General features: G+C 43.0%; 1 protein-coding gene across 1 annotated transcript in view; it reads left to right on the top strand.

The window, feature by feature from the left end:
• The window catches only part of jph3a (junctophilin 3a), a 42,538-nt gene extending 34,672 nt beyond the window's left edge, over positions 1-7,866 (top strand). The window contains exons 4-5 of the mRNA XM_062030448.1: positions 1,522-2,744; positions 4,652-7,866. Of these exons, the coding sequence (XP_061886432.1) occupies positions 1,522-2,744; positions 4,652-4,732 (1,304 nt within the window). The 3' untranslated portion in view covers positions 4,733-7,866. The remainder of the gene's footprint in view (positions 1-1,521; positions 2,745-4,651) is intronic.
• Positions 7,867-16,710: the final 8,844 nt, after the last annotated feature.

Here is a 16,710-nt window from a genome sequence, read left to right as displayed (position 1 = left end):
GTATTGAAAAATGAGATAATCTTAAATCATCTTGAATCATAACTCATAATCAAATATTTATTCTTGAGAACATTATTGACTATTCATTTATTTATTCATGGAAATGGGTAGGATGAAATAAGCTGTGCTTCTTTCTGTTCCTCTTTGGACATAATGAAAAAACTGGAATTATGTGATGTACCATACGGTAACTGTATGCATATTCGAAACAAACTAATTCCATAACCATAACCATAACCTTAGGTTTGAAAGCCTCACCTTGATGTCTCAAAACATCCTTCTTCTCATTGTAGCCAAATAGCTTAATCTTTGTCTTGCCTGACCAAAACAACCTTTATCAAGAAGACATTTGACACATTTAAGTTGAGCTTGAAGGTGTCGATTTGGAAAGTAGGGGCTTCTTATTTGGTTGTAACCCTTTCAGCCCATGGCGATGTAAAACTGCCTTCACGGTGGACAGTGTCACTGACATTCTAACAGTTTACAGTTTTTGGCAGGCTTGGGCATTGATGGCTCCTGTGTTGTTCTTGAATATTTTAACTAATCTGGTTTAATCTGTGGGTGACAATTTGGATCTTCGTCCAGACCATGGCAGAGTCATGACACATTCAAATAACCAACTTACGTACTATTCTATAAGATCTGATAATGTTGGAATAAGCGATTTGGAAATGGCTCCAAAAGACTTTATTAACTTATGAGTGTTTTGGACTTTGCCATCGTTGTGAGTATTGATTGGTCTATCCAATGAATAGTGTAAAACAAATACTTGTTATGCCCGCAAGGAGAAACCATCAGCCGGTCAATCATGACCACTAAAAACAAGGAAATGGAGTTTGGTTTGGTCAAATTAAAATACATTTTAGACTTTCAGCTCTAGATTTAGGTGACTATATGTATACAGTGTAGTGGAGCTTGTGTAACCAATTCTTGTTTTAAAAATCATTAAATAAATACCTTGTAGATCCACTCTAAAAAAAAAAAAAGAATGGTCCAAATAAATAATTAAAGCACTAATTGAATATAAAATCCATGCCTATGATGAGTGTATATAAACTTAACACTTGAAACTTGGAGAGTATATAAACTAAGTTTAGAAACAGCTCTTACTGTGACCCAAAGATGTTCCAAACTACTGCATACTATATCCACGGTAATGCACACTCTTCTTGAAGACTGAACATAACTGACTGCCTTTACTTATTGTATTTTTTGTTGTTTGTCTTCTGTTACACAGCAAGCTATTAACACAACCCCATATTCACACACACACACAGACGCACACACACACACACACACACACACACACACACACACAGACGCACACACACACACACACACACACACACACACACACACACACACACACACACACACACACACACACACAGACGCACACATGCACACAGACGCACACACACACACACACACACACACACACACACACTAGCAATGTAATGAGCTCACTGTGGAATTTTGCCAGATCACTTCATTGGTATTATTGTCCAACTGTTTTCCAAGGACTCGAATGTCAGAGGCCTCAGCACCAAGACGCCAAGGACAAAGACCACGAGGTCATCTCTACAGGAACAGACAGTCCGGAGCTGTGTACTCCCGACACCACGCCGCCTGTAATAACACCCGAGCTTAGCCCCGTGCTGAATGTCTCTATATGTCCACCCCGCAGCCCACCCAAGCATGTCCATCGTTCTAGAAATGCTTGCTTTATGAGACAAAGTGCTGTGGATGATCAGGGTGGAGCAGAAATCCAGGTGCTTGTTGAAACGCGGGGGATGGACCTATTGAAGGGCGAGGCCATCAACTGGGCAGATGACATGTACCCTGATCGAGGATGCAGCAGCCGCTCCACCACACCCTCTCTACTAGAAGAACAGGAGGGACATATGAATGGCCACGATCCAGCTCCTTTGTCCAACCACAAGCTACGGGAGAAATCCATGTCCAATCACAAGGTCCGGGAGCACACTTCCTCCCACAGAGCGTGGGAGCACTCTTTGTCCAACCAAAAGTCATCCAAACATGCATCTTCCAATCACAAGTCAAGGGAGTACACGTCATCCAATCACAAAACATGGGATCATTCTTCTACCAACCATAAGGCTTGTGAACATGTCTCTTCCAACTACAGGCCTCAGGTGCACATTTTGTCCAATCACAAGGCCTTGGAACATAACATGTCCAATCACAAGACATCTGAGCATGCTTCCAACAATCACAACTCCCAAGATTACATATCTTCCAATCACAACCCCAAGGACCACGTTGCCTCTAGTTACAACCCCCGAGAGCATGCCTTCTCCAACCATCTAACGCAGCACAATTCCTCCAACCACAAGCTGAGTGAGCATGCTGTAATTGACCAAAGGCAAGATGACCTCAACGAGGGTTGGACTGCAGAAAGCACCCTCAGGTGGAGCCCCGCCCACTCACGCCTCGCAGAGCAAGATGAAGAGAGGATGAATGAATATGCCGTTGATTTGAGGCTTCAGTGTCCAGATACGCAGAAAAAAACGGCGCCCAAAAACAACCGGCTGCGATCCCGCGGTTTGAGACCAGTCAGAGAAGGATCTATGGACTCCGTCCAGATGCTGGACAATCTGAGTGTGGGGGCGGAGCTTGAGGAATGGCCACTGCATCGGGACCTCACGCTATCCCCGCCGCTTCAGTCTCAGCCCATCGTTCTGGAGCAGGAAGGAGAGCTTCTTACCCTCAAATCAAACTCAGTAAGTCTGCTTTTAAATCTCTTTATGCGACAGTAGAAGGATACAGATGATAGATTGGATAATACACACAGGAGGCAAAACAAACCACACTTTTTAATGTGAACATTTATTACCTGGCAAAGATGTAATTAGAAGATAAAGAAGCCAAATATTGTACAGTATCCGCTTAACACAAATTTATCAGTGTAAAAAACACCATTCTTGAGAAAAATATTGCCTGAATACTTTTAGGGCCAGATCATCTACGATCTCAAATAACAGGTGCTAAATAGCACGTGCAAACTAAAACATTGGACATACTATTAGTGGGCATGTTGCAAGGGATCTACTATGACTCTATGCGCGAATGAGTACAAGTGCAAAAGTGGTACAGACCGCCCTTTTGGGAGATGCCAGGCGCAAGAAAATGCATTGTTGCAAAACGTTTTAGATCAAAAATGGCATTGCTTAATAGACGATACTGTTTCTTCTGATATTTTTATTTATGACAATCCAAATGTGTGGCTTCTCTCCACACTGTCTGCCATTGCACTGAACACATCCTTCGCGCCACTACAACCTCAGCCATTTTGTGGCAGTTTGCATGTACCTTCCAAACGTGCTAAATATAGACAGCCGAGGCCACACACTTTCAGTTTTAAATAAATCACATTCTGGGCACTACATAATTACATTTGCATCACCTTTTCCTATATTGTGGGCATTTTAATAATCAGCATATTTTCTGCATATACATGAAGTCAAAAAAGCTAAGTAAATTGCGTAAGATATTTTCCGTATTTAAGATATGTAATCCTTGGCGCACAAATTTAGCAGATTCATTTTGCGTTCACTATTAAGTTTGCACGCATTTCAATACACGCAAACTTTTAGTAGATCAGGCCCTTTAGTATACAAAACATTCCTGCAATATTTTGGTGATTCAGCATTTATGTCACTATTTACTATGTTAAATGTTGATCCGAAATAGGAGGGAAACATTAACGTTAAGTTAGCAGAAGGTTTAGGAGGGAATTTTTATGGCCGTGTCAATTGCTCGTTCGTTTTCTCGCCAGAGGTTTGGAACGTACCTGCCTGTAAATAGTGGGATCTACTCTACTGTTCTCTTTTTCAAATTCTTTTTATCAATCTTTCTATTGCCATTCTTTGTTCAAAAACGTATTCTCTGAGTTTGTCAACGACAACAAAAAATATCAGTACAGTTGATAATAATGATAAATGATTAGATTTATATAGCGCTTTTCTAGATGTTTTACAGTGAAAATTGAGATGCCATGATTCATTCACGACAATCACATAATAATGATAGTAAGCTACATCTACAGCCCCTCCGACCACTACCAAACCTTCATTCACATTCATACACCAGTGTGAGTGGCACTAAGAGCAAGGTGAGTGAAGTGTTTTGCCCAAAGACACAACAGCAGTGACTAGGATGGCGAAAGCTGGATTAATTCCAAGAACCCTTCAGTTTCTGGACAGATGCTCCACCATCTGAGCCACGCCGCATCCCCGCCATTAATAGGGGTTACGTTCCAAGACCTCTCATCGATACCAAAAAACACAAGTAACTTAGATGATATGTTTTTTGTGTAGAAAAAAGTGTCTATTTGGGGGAAAAACTGAGATAATGAAAAACATTTTGAATGCAGAATTGTGAATGTGTGGAATCCCCTGTGTTGCAATATTAATGATGTAACAATATGAACACAAATATTAGTGACGAAAAGTATAAAAAAATAACTGCCGAATATTGACGTCATTAGACCAGTATCAATACGGTAGATATACAATGGTACCCTTAGTATCCCCTTATTTGGTTCCAACCACCTAATCCTGAACTTTATGCAAGCATTCCTCGTAGAACGTGTGCAATATTGACTAATTGCTTCTTCCTGTTCTCTCAGGGCTCCAGCTCCATTCTGGTGGTTATGGTCATCTTACTCAATATTGGAGTAGCAATTCTTTTCATTCATTTCTTTATTTAAGCTTATACAGGTATGATCAACAAAGACTTATTGATTACTGCAGTATATTATATTCTGACTTACCAAGATGGATGTTCTGCTTTTTTCGACTGGAGCCCACAGCCTGAATGATGGTTACAGCAGTGAAGAGGCTCATCGAGTTTCTGCGTGACCGATGCTCCTTTCACGTTTTTTTTTTTTTTGCTTACAACCATGAAAAAGGTGATTGAATAACACAGAAAGTGACGGCTTTAAACTACTGAGGCGTGTTTGGACTAATGTGCATGGGTGTCCATTGCATACTGTTACATTGACTGGCACAGGCAGTTTTGGCCAGTTTTTTTGTCAAAAATGCAAAACTCATGCTTCCTAATTATCATGAAAAACATTCTAACCAAGAGCACGAAAATCGGCCTCCTTCCTGTATTGCACATACAAACCAACCTTTTGTCTTTTCACCATTTCATATCTTGTTCACCTCATTCACCAGTTTCCTGCTGTCTGTTCTCACTATGCGATACATCCAGAACTATGCTCCAAGAGTAGATTCCTTTAAAGGGCTCGGCCATTATGTTTTTTTATTTATACAAACCTATTTGCAACTTTTGCATGAGGCTGCGTGGAGCATTAAATAAAATGCATTGTCAATCCCTTTAACATCACCATTCTGTCTGCATTCGTTTGGATTCCAGTCCGAGTGATAACTTTGTGTACTTGTGTAACCCTGCGCGGACCAGGACTCAAACCTATGACCACACGCCGACCTCTGTCTGAGAGTCAAGCATGCGAGCCAATAGGCTGAAAATGTCACGTGTTCAACTCGGGTTGCTAACTCCCTGAAAAATGAACGAGGGACAACTTGTTGGCAGCGCCAGCCAACCAGATCGTCTTCACTCCTACCAGTGGGATTTATTTTTGCATTTTTTTAAATGTTTCAAACCGTTCTTTTGGTTTGGAGTAATATGAATACAAAGGGAAACACATTAAATTTTTCAGTGCAAAATAACAACATTAATAGAGTAAATCAAAGAGCTGTCTTTTGGCGTTTTCCTGTTAAAGTCGCCACAGCGAGACAATCGCATGATTAAATAAATTTTTATTCTCGAAACTTTTGCTGACACATTTGTACTTGCGCTCTTTTCGTCTGAAGGCAGACGCTTGTCCTGTAAACTGCCAGAGATGAACACAAGTTAACAAATTCTGTTACAGTGGTACTTCGGCTTACTGATTTAATTGGTTCTGTGATGGAGTTTGTAACACAAAATGCTCTAATTTCAAATCAATGTTAATCATTGAAATTAAATGAAATTCTGTTCTGGGCCCTACTAGAACCCCACAAACATGAAGCATACATTTGATTAAGAAAAACAAACTTCTAGATAGCGAATACTGTATAAAAAACAATACAATAAACAAAAAACATTCTACAGCAGTATTGGAGCATTGGAGAGAGGACCTCTACGGTATCACCTGCAAGCTCAAACCCATCGTCATCAGCTTTTCCATATTTTTATGGATAAATATACGCCGTTTAGACATTACTTTAACACCCTTGGCTGGCGTCATTGACTCATTGTGCTTCAGTATGGTGCAGAGACTCAGTGCTATGCCAAGCTGACTAAACTCACACGGCACACCTCAATCATGATTGTTCAATGGATATCATCCGCTTTTTCTTCTCAGCAGGGTCCTTCAATGCTTGCTAACTATTAGCAATTACATTTTGGTAGGATTTTACGGGGTTCACTGTGACATTCGTTACGTCAACTAGCAGTGGGGAGGCTCCAAACCAAAATTTTGCTCGAAAACCTAAAGCATAACAATTAGCCAAGAGACAGCTTGTATAGCAAAACCTTGTGAGCTGGGGCACTCGTAAGCCAAAGTCCAACTCCATTTTATTCTCTCATTGGCGACAGAGCAGGGAATACGTTTTCCTCAAAATTTCATATTAAGTGCCCTCATCCATCCATCCATCCATTTCTACCGCTTATTCCCTTCGGGGTCGCGGGGGGCGCTGGAGCCCATCTCAGCTACAATCGGGCGGAAGGCGGGGTACACCCTGGACAAGTCGCCACCTCATCGCAGGGCCTGTATTAAGTGCCCTGTCATTCATTAATTCCATTGATATTTTAGACTCCTTTTGATTCTCACGGTAATATGCAACAAAATGTGTCCCTTTTACATGTACTATTTTTTTCTAAATACGTGACAGTTCCGTTTTTCTAGGCACGATTGACAACCCTACTTACGACCCACCGACTAGCCCGGTTCTCACGGCTAACATAGCCGGCATCTGTAACACTTGTTTGACATCCAACATTACATCAACCACATTTTTGGATCTGGCAAACCTAGCATCCTGTTTGATTCATGAACATTTTGTAAGTCAACATGTTTCAAGATTTATACTCAAGGAAATTCCTGAATTCAAAAGACAATTTTATGTCAGCACTCCTTGCACATGGACACACATTCGCATGGCGACTCAACATATGACACATGTATCTGCTGACATGCTGAGGGGAATTCAGAATGTCACTTTGTATAGCCTCTAGACTGTTATGTTATATGACCACTAATTATACTATAATACATGTATGTGTCATTATTATTATTCCAGTTTGACACTTTTTTGAGTGAGTCAGAGAGAATTCAGAGTATTTGTTACTAATTCACTAAATTTACCAAAATTGGCAGGCTAAGACCTCCACTCCTCTTCACACACTCCCTCCTCAACAAGGAATGGCATGCACTGTTTTGACTCTCTGTCCAAGTCGTCCAAAAAGGGAGAGTGGGGTTAATTACCACCGCGTCATTACCAGATAGGCCAGAGGAGATTTGTCCGCATGGTTGTTCCGCTCAATCTGGTGTCGGTTTGTTCTCTTTTGTCTGTTTTGTTCAGTAACACAAGTCTACGCGAGACATGGAGAGCAGTGATAAAATAAACGCTCGCTTGTAACTCTCAGAGATTAAATGAATTTATGAATAATATGAAAAGAAACTCTCTACTATTGTATGTTTTATACTTCGCACCCAGTGGCATCATCATGTTGTGACATCATTGCATGCCCGAGCATGCTCTTTCTTACGCTTTGGTTTATGAGGTTGTTTTCAAGTTACTGTGGAGAAAATAATAAAATTGTTTGAAATATTAAGCATGTGTGATTATTGCTTATTTAAACTTAACAATCATGCTGCAAAGTTTCTGCATTTGACCAGAACCATACCATTGTTGTGTGTAAGTTAGGTTTTTTTGGCCTGTTTTACCGATACAGACACTGATATGAATGACTTCGATTCGTAATTTGTTGATCAAGATTATATTCACAATAAAACAAAGGTAAAAGATTTTATGCAAAAATAATAATAAATAAGAAATAACAGTACTGTATACATACAATGCCGTGTAAATAAATCAACAAAGTCATTAAAGTATTTTTTTATTTATTTATTATAGTTGTCCCTCATTTATGGGCTTTAATTGGCACCGGACATGACCGCAAATAACTCATTTCCACAAAGTAGAATTATTATCAATCAATCGTATATTTTAGTGAGAGCATAAAATATCTGTTTACGAGCTCCTAAATACATTTTTATAAACATTATTGGAGCCTTTTAAACATGAAATAGGTTGTATTTACCTGACAACACGTCTAGCTCATTAAATATGCGGGACTCAAGGTGGTGGTCAAGTGAGTGTCTGTTGTCACGGAAAGCTCGAGGCCTTTCTCGAAGAAAAATCCCCAATGCATGCATTGTTTTAGGCTGTTGGAACCGTTCAAATCGCGAAAAGGATACAAGTTTCTTCAGAGTTCCTCAAGACGTAATCAAGAAGGGCAAAAGAGCATAGGACGACGAGAAACACACACATTTGTAGTGATCACTTTGTTAAAGGTTTATTTGATATACCGTTAACGTTTAGCATTTCCCATTTAAGTATTATCTTGATATTATTTCTGCTTTATCTTGTTGCAGAGTTCCAAAAACGCATTTTTGCAACGAATGTTCTGTAAACCACCAACTCGGCTAGTCTAAATATAAGAAAGCAAATATGAGCAAAACCTAAAATATTTAAGGTTTTACCAAAGGCAGCAATCATAAATGAAGCTTACAGCACATACTGTACATATTGTTGAGATATTAGGTATATTTTGAAAAAGAAAAAAAATGGGAAAACCACACGTACTTGGAACAACGCATGCATCAACAACAACAAGGGAGCATTGCCGAAACTTGCAGTTACAGTGAGCTGTAATGATTTATCCATCTTCTTTTACAACCAGCCTGGTCTTCAGTGGTCTCTATGATTATTTTTATAAATGGTTGACATAATGACAAACTGAAAAACAGAGAATCAAGGCTATCAAGTGCTACTCGCAGTTTTGTGTACAAGGACGCGTCTTTACAAGACACAAAGTTAAACAATGAAATGCAACCATACCCGAGTAAAAACGATCCACAACTTTTCTCAAAGAGTTTTGATAGCAATTTCCTTGACCCAGCCATGCACAAATAAGTTGTAGACCTCCATGCTTTTCCAAGTTTTCATCTGTTTTGTTGTGTAGAATGACATCTGGAGCACCAGTTAGTTCGACATGTCTGGGAACGCGACGGATAATCCTTGAGATCACTCAACAAATCCTTTTTTGATAAAGTATACATATACATTATATTAATATATATTTTATTATATTGTAGAGTTAGATTTTTTGTTCGTATCTGCTCTTAATGGTAAGATCTAGGCCCCTTACGTATCCAAATAGTTCACACTCTCTTTGCTACACAGTAGCCATGCTGGTTTAGTGGCTACTAAAAATCCCCGAAAAAGTCACGTGAAGAAATACAACCTAATACACCCAAATATTTTCTATTTTACATGTCTATTTTTATTAAAGTCACAGGCGTACACTGGAGCCTATTCCAGTTGACTTCAGGCAAGAGGCTGGGTACTCCCTATGTGGTCACCAGCACATCGCAAACAAACAATTAATATACTCACATTCATACCAATAGACAATTTTTAGATTATGTTTTCTTTCTACTGACATGCACATTTTTGGAAAGTGGGAGGAAGCCGGAGAACCCGGAGAAAACCCATGCAGAGAACATGCAAATAATACAGAGATGTTCAAACGGAGATTAGTACTCAGAGATCCCTGATCTTCTGAATACATAAAAACCGCTACGCCACTGTGCGGCCTACCTCTACACTCGTTTCACCCAATATTAGCCTTGAGTTTGTTCTACTGTAAATTATAATATTCAACGGTTGCTCTGAGGATCCTCTTCGCGCCATTGCACTAAAACACAACCACGGGAAATACTTTGTCACATCCTGGGTAATACCTCTAAGGTAGACCTGGGCTTTCATGTGCTTAAAGCACGGTTCTGCAAAAACTTGATCAACAGTTGCAACTACAATCAATAGCTGTGATTGTAGCATTCCGTGTTGTTAGCAAAGCGTGTCCTGCATTGTCATTTTACATAGCTCACACCAAACATGTGTTAATGAAGCCGAAGATGAAGTGCATCTTGATTGACTCAATACAGTTAATCACCTCTTTACTTGGACAGCTGTTGATAGCTGATAGCAGTCTCAGTTAGCCTGAAATGTCGCGCTGAATGTTTGCGGTTGTTTTTGACATCGCTGATGTAAAAGTCTCACCAATGTGGAGACGTGTTATTGATTAGGCAGATGTTAAAGATGAAGTCCATCAAAAACTTGCTATACCAAAAGTTGGTCAACTTGAGATTGTCAGAGTGACAATCAACAGAGCTGCCTAAATCTTTACCCATCACCACAATATAATAATAACAAATAACACAAATTTAAATAATAAAAACAAGAATAATAATACAATAAAACTTAATTCAACACTTGATTTAGGCCAAAAACGTGTCGAATATGCTTTAAAAAAATGTTTTTTCACAGTTTAAAAAAAAAGTCGCAGGGTAGGGAAGCCACTAGGCTACCTAAAACTCCAATAGTTGACATAGCGAGGGACACAGTAGATACAATTTTTTAAGGAAAAGAAAGTCAATGATGCAAAATAACTTAGCAAAAGCAAAATGAATACTGGCTCTCAGTCAAGTTAAGTTTTTGTTTGCCAGCAATATAAAACACAAATATGACAAAATTAATAATGTAGCAATATAAATGGCAAAATATACAGCTATTTGTTGAAATAAACTAAATTCTCATTTATTTCTGCCTATAATGCCCTTTAAAAAATATCCAACAACGCTCCTTTTACATGTCGTGACCAGCATACAGTATTAACCAAGCTATAGCAACATTGTTATTGTGCCGTCAAGACACAGCGCCTTGCTCCTTACTCACCATACGACATGATAGGGCACCAATCTGTACTGACTGAAAAACAACAACAACCATGTGACCTACAGTTGTACGACTAGATGATCAAATATTCTGTGAAGTATTAGCCCATGTTTCATGTTTGAATATCCCACTTTCCTGTTCTGTCCAAAATCCTAAAGAAAGTAGTAGCCAATCAGTCACATGATGTTCTACAAAAGTCAAGACTTGCAGTCATGGGTTTAAAATACGTCATAGTAGGGGAGAACAGGGTTAGTTATCAAATGTATGGGTTGTCACGCTTATTATACTGTATCACGCCACCAGAGGTCATTGTCTCGCAAATTGAGGTATGGAACTTTACGGGATCAGAGTTTAGCTACATAGTCTTGTCTGAAGTAAGACAGTTAAACTTAGGGTAGGAGGACTTTTTGTGTTTTTCATGTCAAACTGTAAATATAAAATGCATACATTTTATAAATAATCATTTTATATTTATATATATATATATATATATATATATATATATATATATATATATATATATATATATATATATATATATATATATATATATATATATATATATATATATATATTTGGAGCAAAACAGGCCCAGAGCATAATACTACCACCACCACGCTTGATGGTAGGGATGGTGTTCCTGGGATTAAAGGCCTCACCTTTTCTCATCCAGACATATTGCTGGGTATTGTGACCAAAACGGCTCAATTTTTGTTTCATCTGACCACAGAACTTTCCTCCACAAGGTCTTATCTATGTCCATGTGATGTCATATGAAACAAAAATTTTGCTGTTTGGCCACAATACCAAGCAATATGTTTGAAAGAGAAAAGGTGAGGCCTTTAATCCCAGGATCACCATGCCTACTGTCAAGCATGGTCGTGGTAGTATTATGCTCTGGGGCTGTTTTGCTGCCAATGGAACTGGTGCTTTACAGAGAGTAAATGGGACAATGAAAAAGGAGGATTACCTCCAAATTCTTCAGGACAACCTAAAATCATCAGCCCGGAGGTTGGGTCTTGGGCGCAGTTGGGTGTTCCAACAGGACAATGACCCCAAACACACGTCAAAAGTGGTAGAGGAATGGCTAAATCAGGCTAGAATTAAGGTTTTATAATGGCCTTTCCAAAGTACTGACTTAAACATGTGGACAATGCTGAAGAAACAAGTCCATGTCAGAAAACCAACAAATTTAGCTGAACTGCACCAATTTTGTCAAGAGGAGTGGTCAAAAATTCAACCAGAAGCTTGCCAGAAGCTTGTGGATGGCTACCGAAAGCGCCTTATTGCAGTGAAACTCGCCAAGGGACAATATTACCATTGCTGTATGTATACTTTCTGTGACAACCAGGACGCATCCCGATGCGGGGTTTGTTCTCCCAGTAATGCAGACGGGCTTCGGACACAGCGTGCAGGTAGGAAAAGATTTATTTAAGAAACAAATCATACGGTAACAAACAAAAACGTGCTCATAGCACAAAAAGCGAAAACCAAAGGGGCTAGCGTGGGAGCTAGCAAGAAAAATAGCCTAGCGTGTAAACTAGCAGGAATCAAAAATAGTCGTCGTCTGTTGCATAATGCAAATTAGGAAGCCAGACCGAGTGAGGCCAGGGCATAGACTAAATAGCCCTCTGATTAGTGCTCGGACCACAGGTGAGCGCCTCAAACACTAACCAGAGGCAGGTGTGTGCAATCTGCCGTCATGGCAACTGAAACAAACAAAATCAAGAGGTGCTGAAAACACAAGTGACTAAACAGCGTAAACAGACTATGATCCGGGCAGATTCCAGATGTCCCTTGAAAAAACTAAAACCCAAAAAATTAAGAGACCGTTCAAGAGTCAAGGGAGGGCGGAGGGAGGACTTGGTGGTGGGTCGCCAGGCCACGTGTCCCCGAATCCACCGGGGACGAGTCAGGTGGTGGCGGCGAATGGAACGCTGCTGCCGCAGGCGAGACGGGCGACCACGGAAAGGTGTGGCCGCCGAGAAGGTGGGCGTGAGTGGCGCCAGAACTTCAGCAGCCGTAGAGTTCTAAGCCTACATCATAGGCGTCGCTGCTTCTTGCGCCACTGGCGTCCATTGACTGACCTCTGAGAGAGCCGCATGCGGGCCCCTGATTGCTGCTTGCGCAGCCGGACAGCTCGAGGTCACAGAGACGATGATGCCGTAGAGGAGGAAGGTGGCGGCGCCGGGGGAAGGTCCGCCGGAGACGAGGCAGGAGACTCCGTCGCCGTGGAAGCGGGAGCAGGAGACGTCGTCGCCGTGGAAGCAGGAGCAGGAGACGTCGTCGTCGTGGAAGCAGGAGCAGGAGACGTCGTCACCGTGGAAGCAGGAAGAGACGTTGTCACCGTGGAAGCAGGAGGAGACGTCGTCGTCGCCGTGGAAGCAGGAGACGTCGACGTCGTCGCCGTGGAAGCAGGAGACGTCGTCGTCGCCGTGGTGCAGGTTCTGGTGCTAGCCTTGAAGCAGGAACTGGTGCTAGCCTTGGAGCAGGAACAGGAGCTGGTCGTGAAGCCGGTGCTGGTGTGGAAACCAGTCTTGGAGCCGGTGCTGGTGTGGAAACCAGCCGAGGTGCCGGTGCTGGTCGTGACTTTGGCGGAGGTGGCCTGGCTGGAGTTTGCGGCTTAGCATGCCGAAGGACTGGTGGTGGTGGCCGGGCCGGGGGTTGCGGCTTAGCATGCCGAAGGACTGGTGGTGGTGGCCGGGCCGGGTGTTGCGGCTTAGCATGCCGAAGGACTGGTGGTGGTGGCCGGGCGGGGGGTTGCGGTTTAGCATGCCGAAGGACTGGTGGTGGTGGCCGGGCCGGGGGTTGCGGCTTAGCATGCCGAAGGACTGGCGGTGGTGGCCAGGCCGGGTTGCGGCTTGCCTGGGCGCAGCTGTGCCACCCCACTAGCACAGCTCCCAGCACAAGCCCCCCCCCCCCCCCCCCCCCCAAGAAGCTGATACCAGACGTGCTCCTTGCGGTTTGGAACCGTCTTCAGGGGTGGGTGGAGGGAGGTCAAGAGGGGGGTATACTCCTCCCCTTTAAATTGTCCAAAATGTCTATTCACACCTCCCACTTGAGACTGGGTGGGAGCACAGGGGAAAAAAGTATGTGCTGTGGGCGGAGCAATAGTCACTGGGGGCGGAACCAAAGTCACTGGAGGTGGACCTTGAGTCCTGGAGGACAATGACAAACATGGTGAGCGGGTCTGTAAAAAAATGTCTTGGTAATGTTTTATTTTGGAATTAAGGAACTTAGAAGGCGGCTGACAAAAAGAAGCAGAAGATATAAAAAAAAATATCTTGGTCTATGACATCATCAAAAGTGGGCGGAGTTACGTCATCAGGGGGCGCCAATGGAATGACGTCATTGTTGCCGCTGTCCAGGTGACTGACAGCCCAGTCGGAGAAATGTTTGGCGAAGTAGTCGATTGGGTTACCAAACATCTGAGGAGGGGAAGCTTGGGCTGCATGTAGCTTGCGGTGTCCCGGAGGCAAAAATTGTGGAATTGGCGCATCTCTGTCGCGAGCCGAAGCCTTCTTCGATGACTTCCGCCTTCGCTGACGCATCTGAGCCATATAGAGTCGATCGAGACCAAAACACCTCCAGGTACCCACATCATATCTTCCTCTGGAGAACAGCGGATCGTCTCTGCCTCCATAGCTCGGAGCACCATCCACACACCTTCATCCACTTCCTCCACGCCCGTTGCGAGAGAACTGTTATCTGCTGGCTTCCTTCTGTGACGACCAGGACGCATCGTGATGCGGGGTTTGTTCTCCCAGGAATGCAGACAGGGTTCAGACACAGCGTGCAGGTAGGAAATTATTTATTTAAGAAACAAATCATACGGGAACAAACAAAAATGTGCTCATAGCACAAAAAGCGAAAACCAAAGGGGCTAGCGTGGGAGCTAGCGAGCAAAATAGCCTAGCGTGGAAACTAGCAGGAATCAAAAATAGTCAATGTCTGTTGCATAAAGCAAATTAGGAAGACAGACCGAGTGAGGCCAGGGCATTGACTAAATAGCTCTCTGATTAGTGCCCGGACCACAGGTGAGCGCCTCGAACACTAATCAGAGGCAGGTGTGTGCAATCTGCCGTCATGGCAACTGAAACAAACAAAATCAAGAGGTGCTGAAAACACAAGTGACTAAACAACGTAAACAGACTATGATCTGGGCAGCGGAGCATAACACTTTCGACCCAGCAGATTTGGTCACATTTTCAGTAGTACTTCTACTCTCAGGAGACAATGAACCAAACCCTGGACCTGTAACCACACGGTTAATGTTGTCCTGCCTGGCGAAGCCTAGCAATGCTGCTGCTAACGACGCCATTGAAGTTAACTTAGCTACGGGACCTCGACAGAGCTATGCTAAAAACATTAGCTCTCCACCTACACCTATTTGCTCATCTCAACCTGAGCTCACCTGTGCTCCAGCGGTCGGCGGCTTGACAGAGGACTTCACGCCGTTCATCGACACGGTCGGCGGCCCGGCGGCGAGGGAGGACGACCCAGACACCGATGAAGACAGCGGTCTGGCGGCGAACAGCGTGGGGACGGACATCGAGCTGACTGTCGACAACAACACCCCGGTCTGCAGTAGAGACGGCGTAGCGGGGGTCCTCGCGGCCTCTCCCCGGTCCCTGACGGTCGAGGACGCGGCGACTGGACCCACGGCCTACACAGGATTTAGGGGCTTCTTCATCCTACCCTGGTCTTTGTTCTCAACCGGACCAAAGCCCGCGAAAACGAAATCAACAACCCCCTGGCCGCCCCCTCTCCAACTCCGCCCCTCACCAAAGCCCGCAAAAAAAAATCCCACCGCCACCCCGCCCCCCCGACCTGGCCTCCCCTCTCCAACTCCGCCTCTCCCCCATCACCTGGATGAAGATCAATATGCCTCTCTCCCGCTCCTCTCCCTGCTGCTCTCCCAAGCCTTTCCATCCAAACAGTGAACTGGACTGCCCTTCAACTTCAACTTAAATTACAACCAACATGGCCATCCCTCCTTTTTCTGGACATTACCACTATACAGCGGACTCTGATGCTCTTTTTGGTTCCAGTGGACTACACATCATCCACCTTGATGTGAACAGCCTCTCTGGAACCAAACTCGACCAAATCAGAGAAATGTTCCTCAACAAGAAGGTAAAAATACTGTGTTTCTCTGAAACCAAATTAGATCAAAGTGTTTCTGACTCAGAGATAGAGATAGAAAACTTTTCGGTTATCAGAAAGGACAGGAATAAACATGGTGGGGGTGTTTGTACGTATATTCACCAGGATGTTAAATGCATAACTCGCACTGATCTCAACCACAATGCCCTTGAATCTGTGTGGGCGGAAATCAAATTTAAAAACGCGAAGCCGGTACTGACAGGGACTGTATATAGACCCCCTAATCAGAATGATTTCTCTGGGGCTCTCGGGGAGTGCTTGGCTGAGGTAGACAACGTGGAGAAAATTATAACTGGGGATCTGAACACAGATATTCAACGCACCTGTCTTCAGATCCTACAGCAAGCTTTGTAATCTACACGGTCTTTCCCAGCTAATAACACTACCTACAAGGGTGTGTGATTCCACCTATTCAACCATAGATCTCATTCTCACTTCAGACCGGCCTAAAATAAAAAATAGTGGGGTCATGATCTGTGGTCTTAGCGAC

Source organism: Entelurus aequoreus, linkage group LG02 (assembly GCF_033978785.1).
Source record: "Entelurus aequoreus isolate RoL-2023_Sb linkage group LG02, RoL_Eaeq_v1.1, whole genome shotgun sequence".
NCBI lineage: Eukaryota > Metazoa > Chordata > Actinopteri > Syngnathiformes > Syngnathidae > Entelurus > Entelurus aequoreus.
Note: the sequence above shows the minus strand (reverse complement) of the source record. Positions and strands in the feature narration are given on the sequence as shown.